Source organism: Cynoglossus semilaevis, chromosome 20, assembly GCF_000523025.1.
Source record: "Cynoglossus semilaevis isolate Cse_v1.0 chromosome 20, Cse_v1.0, whole genome shotgun sequence".
NCBI classification, from domain to species: domain Eukaryota; kingdom Metazoa; phylum Chordata; class Actinopteri; order Pleuronectiformes; family Cynoglossidae; genus Cynoglossus; species Cynoglossus semilaevis.
The window spans coordinates 8,205,549-8,216,302 of NC_024326.1; the positions used below are offsets into that span (position 1 = coordinate 8,205,549).

Here is a 10,754-nt window from a genome sequence, read left to right on the forward strand (position 1 = left end):
CCCCCGTAATGACTGGAGGCTGCCGTGTCGCTGTGAGTATTCATTACACAGATATTTTCAAAGATAGTGATGTATGCACATCATAGCAGCAGTCCCATAGACTGAAGATTTAATATATGGAAATGTTATTTTTCTCCCTAACAACTGTATATGTATATATGTATATGTATATATATATATATATATATATATATATATATATATATATATATAATTTGGATTTCCTGACATGTGTTTAACTGCATAAATGTACTCACCCACGTTGCAGGCACAGTCCACTTCTCTCGGGTTCACCAATCTCTTTGATAATGGCCTCAATTACTGCAACCTCTACGACCTTGTGTCAAGTGAGTAAAGAACAAACAATCTCAGACCATCACTAAACCATAATAATATACCATAATAATTTTCCTCTTTTTGTCTGGATTCTAGTGAGTGGACTCACCTCTGTACCAGACTTCGAGGAGTTGACCAACGAATGGGCTTGCTTGGGCTACGGATTTGCCACTTGTGACGACCAATAGGAATCACTGTTGAGATGACTGTTAGCGTGGTGGCGTGTACTGTATAACTCTAAAATAATAATAAAAAGATGCATACAAAGTGTCAGCTTGTGAGCTCCTGTTTGTCATTTATGTGGGTCTCTCCTTTATACTTCAATCATCAGTGCAGTAAAACAACTCTCTGAATGTCTCTGTAGGTCAGACCACACACACGTAAACACAAGCTCATGCACATGCTTGAACACTGATGCTTATCACCATTTTCATAGCCGATGATAACCATGACTGTAGGTAAACATGTTGGACCAGAAAGATAAAAAAACATCACTGTAACAGTGGATGCATGTGTTTTATACATTATTTTAGTTGTAAAAAAATTCAATAATGTACATTTTTCACCTTAGAAAATGGATCCCCCCACCAAAAAAACAAACAAACAAACAAAATAAAAACTATAACTCCAAGTATTGCTTCATAAAGCTGCAGCAGTTCTGTCATTTCTCTGCAACCTGGTGTCAGAAAGTAGAACATGACGAGAGTTTGTTTTATAAGTTTGGTAAAGCTCTTTTTTTTCGCTTTAAATGTTATCCTGTATATACAGTATATTGATATATTTATATATATTTTAGTATATATTTCCATATATTCATAATAAAAGTGACCTCTAAAATGCTGCATTTGCCCCTTTATAGTTGCTCTTACATCATTTATACTTGTTCTTTATTTTTTTTTCTATCATTGTATTTTGTTTTTGTTTAATATCAAATGTCTACATGTTTGTTGTTTTAGGTCAGCTGTAAAATATCAATATTGGTTACAGTGAACACATGGTGGAAAAAGAAATAAGGCTGAAATGTTTTAATCCTTCAAGAATGATGCCTGATTGTCTTGGACATGCTGATGCATGAGACAAGTTGATGTTATCAATAGTGTTTGGAAGATACTCTTGACCTAGAGTAGTCCTTTTTAATTCAAATTTAATTAAAGCTGCATTTCATTTTTTATATATATATATATATGTATATCAATTTATTTACATATACATATTAGTTTTAATTATATAAGTTAAAATTCATAATTAATTCATAATTCATAATCAAAGGAAAGCAAACACGATGAAGCGTGTCAAATCAGGGAAACACCACAAGACCATGCTCTGAATCCAAATCAAATCAATTTCAAGCTACGTCTCCACAGCCACAGGTCCAGTCTGTGGTTGTGTATAAAAAGGAGCTCCACCTCAGCCTCAGTACAGATCTTTGGCTCTAAGACCTGCATCACTGTCAACCATGAACTCTCTGCTGTTGGCCTCTGTTCTCCTCACAGGACTCTTCGGATCCTACTCTGCAGTCCCTGTTCCCCCCGGTCCTGGACCTGCTCCTCCTGCTTTCCATGCTTTCTGCAGAACAATGTGGTGAGTTTGGTAACTACTGATTATTCACTGAGTCTGTCTGTGTCTCACTTTTGAAAACAATTTTAATTTTTTTCTCTTTTGTCACAGGCTCTTTCCATCAACTTGCGTTGAGATCAGCACCACCATTGTGAAGCAGATTCAAGCTTTCAACCCCATGAATGGCTGTGACCAGTGTCAGTACAGGGTAAGAACAGCTCAACTGTAGGCAGTTCATACAAAGCCATATTAAAGTCATTAAGAACAAAAACCATAATGTTCTTTGCCATTACTGCCTCTTTTTTCTAGCTGGTGTCAGTCACCCCTCGATCCATCAAGGCAAACCACACTTCTGTTGACAACCTTCAAGCTGAGAGCTTATCCTTCACCTTCAGTCCCACCGTAATGACTGGAAGCTGCCGTGTCGCCGTGAGTATTCATTACACAGATATTTTCAAAGAGTAGCCGCAGTCAAAAGCCTGCAGATTTAATTTATGAAAATAACTATATTGTTTTTCTACCTGTCCTCCATTTAAGGCTAAATAATTCTGTCCTTTGGAGAATCGCCTTATTTTTGTCACACAAGCTCACAAACAGCTTCTTGAAATTGAGTTTCTGTCAAATGTTCTTTCAGTTTAAAAAAACATTTAAGCTGAATTAAAAAAAGAAAATGTTGTCCTACGTTGCAGGCACAGTCCACTTCTCTCGGGTTCACCAATCTCATTGATAATGGCCTCAATTACTGCAACCTCTACGACCTTGTGTCAAGTGAGTAAAGAACAAACAATCTCAGACCATCACTGACCCATACGAGCCCTCACCCATGATGTGATGTTTTCTCTTTTTGTCTGGATTCTAGTGAGTGGACTCACCTCTGTACCAGGCTTCGAGGAGTTGGTCAACGAATGGGCTTGCCTCGGCTATGGACTGGCCACTTGTGCTGACAATTAGGAATCACTGTTGGGATGTATAGCAGTATATGATGTTTCACTGCCTGTGATAAAATGACATTAAAAATGTGCAAAGTTGATTTCAGTTCTTGTTCTTGTTCTTCATCCACACATGGAACATGAATGCAAACATTCAAAAGAACACATGATATTCAAATCTTCTCACCTTTTCTTCAATTTTTCAACATGTTTCAATTTCTAGTAAAGGTATATTACAAGGTTTTAATGCTATCGTGCCAAATGCAGTTGATGTGAGGATTCACAAGTTCTTTGTAAAGGTTTTATAATGCAATAAAACCAATATTTTTCAATTCAATTTTCAATCAGAGCATCAAGTGGTATATAATGAACCAAGGTTACAATTAAAATGAAAATAAATCACACAGCACGTGGGCGCCAGTAATGTCCGGTTCACTTGGAAACAGAAAAGAATAACAACATATTCCAGAGAGAATTTGGAGACTTTATAGATGTTCACACAATCAAATACTCTTGATGAGCCTCTAAAATGTTCAAAGAGGTTTTTTTAATGTCCTGATATGTTATTTGGTAAGGATATACTGTCTACTACATATTTATCCCATTTACATCTAAATGATTAGTAAAACGTTCCTGGCGTGTTTACCAGTGACTGACTGTTTCTTTTTAACTTAGGGGCTGTGTTAGAATCGACAGATGGAAATGATGTTCATCAGGTTTATTAAACACCTGACTCTAAACCAGTTAAATCCCTGTATTTGTTCAAAGACAATATGATGACAACAATATCACCAGACTTCGACCACCAGACCACAGAGTCATGAGCTGAAGCTAATCAATCCCAGGTGACATCACCAGGTCCGTCAGTTTATGTGGATCCAGATATCCACCGCTGTCACTGAACAGATCGCTCCTTATGCTAATTACTGGAGGACACCTGATTCACTGTGACCTCGAGGAACGGCCACTGACCTCTGACGTCTACACGGAACCTTTCAGCCACCTACAATGTTGCTCTGCGTTAACAACACAGTCACACTCCGAGGGGCACACAGCCAACTGGGTCCCTCAGGTTACTGCCGACCCCCCACTGACCGTGGTGTTTACTGCATCCCTGTCATTAGGGCTCAGGGTGTGGTCACTCTCTTTGTTCTACTACAATGCCTCCATCGTGTGGCCCCAACATTTAGAGCAGGGGTCCTCAAATGATCCAGAATCATTAGGACACTTTTTTTTGTCATTCCAAAATATAAAATCAGGAAAAGTCACGCTGATAAGTCATGGTCACAGTCTGTGTTTGTGTAACCAGTGTCTGGTTGGTTTAAGAATTAAGAACTTCCAGTCTTGTGACTCTCTGGTCAGTGAAGCTAAAATCAAGACACCTCCACGCTTTTGTCTTTTTTCCCAGCCTGTCTAATTCTAGTAAAGTTCAGCAAAACAAACAAACAATGCACCGGTCAGATGACATGCAGTGCAGTGACACAGAAAAAAAAGCCCATCATGTGTCTACATCTCTTATCGGAGCATCTGAATCATTCACAGTAACACATGGTAAAGGCATGAGTGGGCATGAAATCGTCCTCGTCTTTAATGACGGGGGAGACGTCCGATTGTCTCTGGAATGACCAGTGACTGATTGTCTCGCCTTTGAAATGGATCTGTTGATCAATCATCTGGATTCAGAGAAGAAGAAGAACAAATCTATTAGGGCTATTTCACAACAGGGAGAAAAATGTCAGCACTAACGTAGGGTTAAAAATATGGCAACATTTAACCAGTATTTTTTGTGGTTGACTTGGGTAGATTTTATCAAATGTTGTTTGTTTTTCCTTTTTATATGTAGAATTTAGATCCCAGATAGAAGACTACAATAAATTGATGTTAGTATGAGAAAAAAACAACAACATTCAACACCTGTGGTGCTCCTCCTCCTCTATCAAACTGTCACATTTGGTAAAATATACCTCTTCCTGTAGACATCATCACCATCATCATCAGACCAACGCCACAAGACCAGGCAGTAAAGCTGGGACCAAATCGATTGTGGGAATTATCACGGACTGTCACGACAAGCCACGATGGTTTGTATAAAAGAGACTCAACCAGACCACAAGTCAGTTCACTACTGCAGTACTACAGTAGTACAGGTACCTACATCACTGTGACCATGAAGACTCTGCTGTTGGCCTCTGTTCTTCTATCAGGACTCGTTGGCTCCTTCGCTGTCCCTTTCCCTCCTGGTCCATTCCCTCCTGCTCCTCCTGCGTACCATGCTTTCTGCAAAACAGTGTGGTGAGTTGTGGTCGTTGATGATGAGCCATCTTTTCCAGGTGTGTATTTATGTGTGTGTATTGACTCGCCTTTCTTTTCTCACAGGCTCTTTGCATCACCTTGCGTTGAGCTCACCACCACCATTCTGCAGCAGATTCAAGCTTTCAACCCCTTGAACGCCTGTGCACAGTGTCAGTACAGGGTAAGAGCAGCTCACCTGTGCATGTTCTAGTGAGACAGAAGTGTAAATAATTCCACCATACCAATAATAGCTGTTATTTTTCTCTCCCAGCTGGTGTCAGTCACCCCACAATCCATCAGAGCCAACCACACTTCTCCTGAAAACCTTCAGGTCGAGAGCTTATCCTTCTCCTTCAAACCTACTGTAATGACTGGAGGCTGTCGTGTCAATGTAAGTTTCTATTTCACTCCAGTTACCAGAGATGTTTCTTTCTTTCTTTAAAATTACTTTTTTTGTTTCAGAGTATTGAAAGGGGGAACATTTTACAAAAGTAACCCCTCAGTCTTATTGTTGCAATTTTTCCTGGGGAGATTTTACTGCTGTGTTTACTGCTCCCTTAAAATGCTCAAAATATAGTCACAAGTTTAGTCCGGCTACAATAGCAAACAGTGTCTACAAACTGATGTCTGCCTAACAACTTGTGACAATCACTTTTCTCCTTTCTCTGATGTAAATGTTGGCTTTAACAGTCTGTGTTGTGATCTGTCAGGCCATGTCCACTTCCCTGGGATTCACCAGTCTTATTGATGATGGTCAGAACTACCAGAACCTGTATAACATTCTTACTGGTAAGTGAAGAAATGTACATTCTTTTATCTTAAATTATTGAGTTGAAGAATCTAATTTTTTTGTTTTTTTGTTTTGCATTTTGATTTTCAGCGAGCGGACTCAATTCTTCACCAGGCTTCATTGAGATGACCAACGACTGGGCTTGCCTGTGTCATGGACTGGGCACCTGTAATAACGCTTAATCAGTAGTTGAAGACAATGCAATGTTTTATTTGTTCAAATGTTCAAATGTTCTGAGTCGTTATTTCTGCGATAGTTTTGCTGTAGATATTACACATATAAATGTGCTTGTAGAGAAGTATCAATAAAAAAGGCAATTTTATTTCTTCGTCACGTGTGATTTTCTCAGCTGGTGTCAGAACAAAGAAATGGTGATTTTTTTCAAGATATTCCCTTTTTTATTAAATAGGAATTATTAGAAATGGTTTGTATTGTAACAGTATTTGTCAAGGATTCCCATGTGAAGCTAATACCACTTAATGCACTCAACTTAATGTACTCAAATACATGCCGGGCCTGCAACTCAATACCACTCACTTCCTAATATCTTTTCAGTCTCGTTGTCCTTATTTTATTTAAACAGGTTACACTGTCAGCAGTTTGGAGGTATTTTAACAAAATCCTCACATTTGTTTCCATTTCTATCGGTTTGTAAAGACAGGTACCAAAGCTAGTCTAAGTCCATTTAAATTTCATGAACTGCCACAGGGCTCAGTCACAGATTCACAATTTCTGGGCAAAAAAAAGTTGCATAAAATAAATATAAAGTCTGTTGGATTTGCTATCAGAGCTCTCCAGACTTCACATTCCCTCTGAGAGGCCAATTTGCACAACAAAGAGCCTCAGCCCCGTGTGCTGGGCCTTCATTAGCCACCAATAGCTCCATCCCCTGATCAGACCTTGTCAGCGAAGGACGCCTTTTTCATCTCAATTCCCCCTTTCTGGACTTGATGTTTATGAACCTAACACTTACTTTTTATGTTGCGAGGCAATAAAGGGTCATTCTTTTTAAATTCAACTATCAAATTTGCTTATGGTTAACATGGGGTTGACGGTGAAAACATCTCATAGTTTGACTGAGGAAGTCAGTTTTGAAATGGTTGATGTCTGGTTGTAGTTTATGGCAGTGGTTCTCAAACGTTTTATACTCAGTGCTATTTACTTCTTAGTAGAATTCTGGGGAAAGCTTCTCACACCAGGTCAACACCTCCACCTTTGTCTCAAGTAAAGGCTGAAGTGACCAGGTGGATTCAAACATTTTAGGGTTCTAAACTTTTGATGATATTCTTTTGATTGCCTTTTTTTGGGTATCAACATTTTTGAAGGTTGAAAATCCTGATCCACAGTCTAACATTATAGTTAAAATGAAAACATCTGTTCCGACATACTTTTCTATAGATTTTTCATACAAGGTCTTCTAAAAGCTAGAGTAAAACATCTGTTTTCTCTTTATTATTACTTTTCTTTTTTGGCCAGAAAAAAAAAATCTCTTTTTTAGTGCAACATTTTTTCACTAACCTATTAAGGAATCCTTGGCAAAGCACTATGTCGTTAAAATGATACAGTATAAACCATGAAAGCGTTAAAGTGTTATTAAGAATATCCTTGTTAGGACTGGTCTGGTTTATTGAAGTTGAAGGGAAAATCATGAAACATCGTAAAAAAAAAAAAACATAAAAAGAACAAAATAAAACTGTAGGTTTTACTCATACGTCTTTACAGATTGTTTTTCTAACAACACTATCATAATAAAACAAAGAAAAAAAGTAACAAAAAAGACAAAAGAATTATTTGTCAGTGTGACACAGCACACCACTGCACACAGGGTGCAGCAATAACATGGGGAGCAGTGTGTGGGGCCGGTGCCATGCTCAGTGCACCTCAGTGGCAGCTGGTGGACTCGAACCTTCCGAACTCAAGTCCGCATTCTTGACCACCAAGCCACCACTGCCCTCATGATTGAAATTAAAATAAAATGTTAACTGAAATTAAAATGTTTAATTAACAAAACCTAAACCAAAACAACATGACTACACATCATGGCACGGGGCCTCTCCGTAGCCCAGACAAGCCCATTCATTGGTAATTTCTGCGAATCCTGGTGAAGACATGAGTCCACTCGCTGAAGTCAAAGCATGAAAAGAAATGAGATTTTTTTTTCCAGTTTTTTTAACCCAGCAATCACTTTGATGTTTTTATTATTTATTTTGTATAAGACTGTGCCGTTTTTTCACTCACCAGAAAGGATGTTATACAAGTTGCAGTAATTCAGACCACCATCAAAGAGGTTTGTGAATCCCAAAGAGGCAGACAGGGCCTGATTGGTCACACCGACGAGAGAAGACAGATAACAAAGAGACAAAGAAGAAACTCGTGATCCCATTTTGTGTGGCAATAAAAAAGAAGAACAGTAATTTGGTGAAACATGGACCGAGGCTCGCACTGACTGAAGGTCTCCTGGGTTCAAATCTGATTTTCTGCTAAAATCAGATTTGTAGCTTGGTTGTTGACATCATAGTTTACAATACGGCCTTTGACCCGCATGCACAAAAGAGGATGTCATGTCACGTGTAAATCAAATTTGGATGTAAATAAAATAACATTTCTTACTATCAGAAGTGCTTTGCTCATGTCAGAAAGCACTTGTAATATTATTTTGATCACCTCATGAGAGCAGTCTAAATTCTTCTCTTTATGTAATCTGTGTTTTTAAAAAACACCTCGGTGTGTTTTTAGAAATAAGACTCTTTACGTCGTTGGAAATTCAAATGGAACAGATACTCACGGTGACACGGCAGCCTCCAGCCATTACAGTGGAACTGAAGGTGAAGGTCAGACTCTCAGCCTGGAGGCCGTCAGCAGAGGTGTGGTTGGCTATGACGGAGTTGTTAGTGATTCCCACAAGCTGGAATAGAACGAGCCACTGTTAATATTGTATTTTTTTACACTAATAAAAAAAAAAGTATCATGGATGAGCTGTCCTCACCCTGTAGTGACACAGTATGCATTTATTCACAGGGTTGAAGGCTTGAATCTGCTTTAACACTGCGGTGCTGACGTTGATGCACGGTGATGCAAAGAGCCTACGTGAGAAAAAAGGAAAAAATGTTAGCAAGTTATTTAAAAAAAATATACAAAAACATATACAGACAAACTTGTCACACTCACCACATAGTTCTGCAGAAGGCATGATAAGGAAGAGGAGCCGGAACAGGACCAGGAGGAACAGGGACTGCAGCCAAGGAGTCAAAGAGTCCAGCGAAGAGAACGGAGGCCAGGAGGAGAGTCTTCATGGTGACAGTGATGTCTGTGCTGTTCTACTGCAGGGCTGCACTGACACTGAACTGACTAGTGATCTAACTGTCAACCCTATTTATAAAAATGTCATCACATGTCATCACATGTCATGTGGGGTCAGTCAAATTGATTTGCTTCGGAGCCTGACTCTGGGAGACTCTGGGTGTGAATATGGTCTGTGTTAGTTCTCACCAGATGTGAAATATAATAAAAATATAATAATAAAATATAATACTTCAAGAAAATCATGATTTTATATAATATAAATTAAATGATCACAAATAGGTTCCTCTGTTTTGCTGTGCAGTTTTGTCCACTGACAGCATGTATCATTCAAAACTTTTCTCTTATTCCAAAATGTTTTAGATTAAAAAAAAAAAGTTGATCACAATGGCCACAAATACTGTTAGAGATGCACTTAGAGGGTGAGGGAGGGGTCACAAGACCAGATGTTTTACACCTAATCAATTTCAAGCTTCTTCATTTAGTTCTGATGCCAAGATTACCAGGTCGTCTGAAACAGCCTGTCGTTGAACCATCAACCAAACATCACTGAACACTGTTCTGCTCCACCGATGCCGTCCTCATGTCCCTCGTTCCTACTGCACAACACTCTGGTACAAGATCTGCTTTTTTATTAAGTCCACTCGTAGGTTTTGTTTTGTTTTTTTACTCTTGCACGTGACAACTTTTATCTCTCATAAAAGACAACTAACTGTGTTGTTTTCCTCTCCCTCAGGCCCTTTACAACTGCGTGTGATGAAATCAAAGCCACCGTAGTGGAACAGATTGACACCTTCGACCCAGAGAACGGCTGTGCTGACTGTAATTATTGTACATTTCAGGGAAATTATTTAATTTTTTTCATTGTATATATACAGTATATACAGTATATACACACATATATATGTATACATAAACTGTGTTTCTGTATATGCACATATATATGTGTGCAGTAAGGGAAGTTGTGGATCAGAGTCAAACCTGTGACCTTCAGCAGCTCGGGTCTTCTTCATCCCTGACTGATGATTTTAGGCCCGTATTGGAGGTTTCAGTTCTGAGTCCTAGTGCCCTCTTCAGACAATTGCTGCAACTTCTAGGGTGACGTACCTGGGATAAAAACACAATTTATGAGATGAATTACCTTCATCATTTCACTCCCCTCTTTCCTTCCCACTAAAGTGTAGTTTTGTTTCTATCCATGAATATCAAGTGAAGAGCACCGTGGAGTGTTCAGAGTACTTTGGCAGGAGGAAATAAGTGTTGAGTACGTATAGCTGTGAGTGAATGTTCAGTGTGACAGCTGAATCAGAGGCAGGTCTGGCAACAAAAACAGTACAAAGTCCGAGTCTGAGTCAAACAGTTCTGTCCAGTTACTGCTTGTTTTAGGGTTGGTGTGACAACAAGCAACAGTCTTTTATTGGAGGACGGCGTCACAGGTGTGGCATTCTGGGTTTTAACTGTCATCACGAGGAAATAAAAATCCCCTTATACCACTGGTGGGAGCCCAAGAACCCCACTGTGGTACCACAGTTTGAGAACCCCTTCTTCAA

At 39.1% G+C, this 10,754-nt stretch overlaps 1 protein-coding gene across 2 annotated transcripts in view; it reads right to left on the reverse strand.

Moving 5' to 3' along the window:
• LOC112488732 (uncharacterized) overlaps positions 1 to 10,179 on the reverse strand; it is a 14,427-nt gene extending 4,248 nt beyond the window's left edge. The window contains exons 1-8 of one of the 2 annotated variants that reach the window (XM_025066353.1): positions 9,073 to 10,179; positions 8,891 to 8,987; positions 8,690 to 8,809; positions 8,143 to 8,221; positions 5,213 to 5,273; positions 4,978 to 5,099; positions 2,766 to 2,887; positions 258 to 573 (exon numbers count right to left, since the gene is read on the reverse strand). In XM_025066353.1, coding sequence (XP_024922121.1) covers positions 4,979 to 5,099; positions 5,213 to 5,273; positions 8,143 to 8,221; positions 8,690 to 8,809; positions 8,891 to 8,987; positions 9,073 to 9,197 — 603 coding nt within the window. In that variant the 5' untranslated portion in view covers positions 9,198 to 10,179 and the 3' untranslated portion in view covers positions 258 to 573; positions 2,766 to 2,887; position 4,978. Of the gene's footprint in view, positions 1 to 257; positions 574 to 2,765; positions 2,888 to 4,977; positions 5,100 to 5,212; positions 5,274 to 6,125; positions 8,027 to 8,142; positions 8,222 to 8,689; positions 8,810 to 8,890; positions 8,988 to 9,072 lie in introns of those variants that run through there. The other variant, XM_025066355.1, reaches the window with a different exon arrangement.
• Between the last annotated feature and the right edge of the window lie 575 nt (positions 10,180 to 10,754).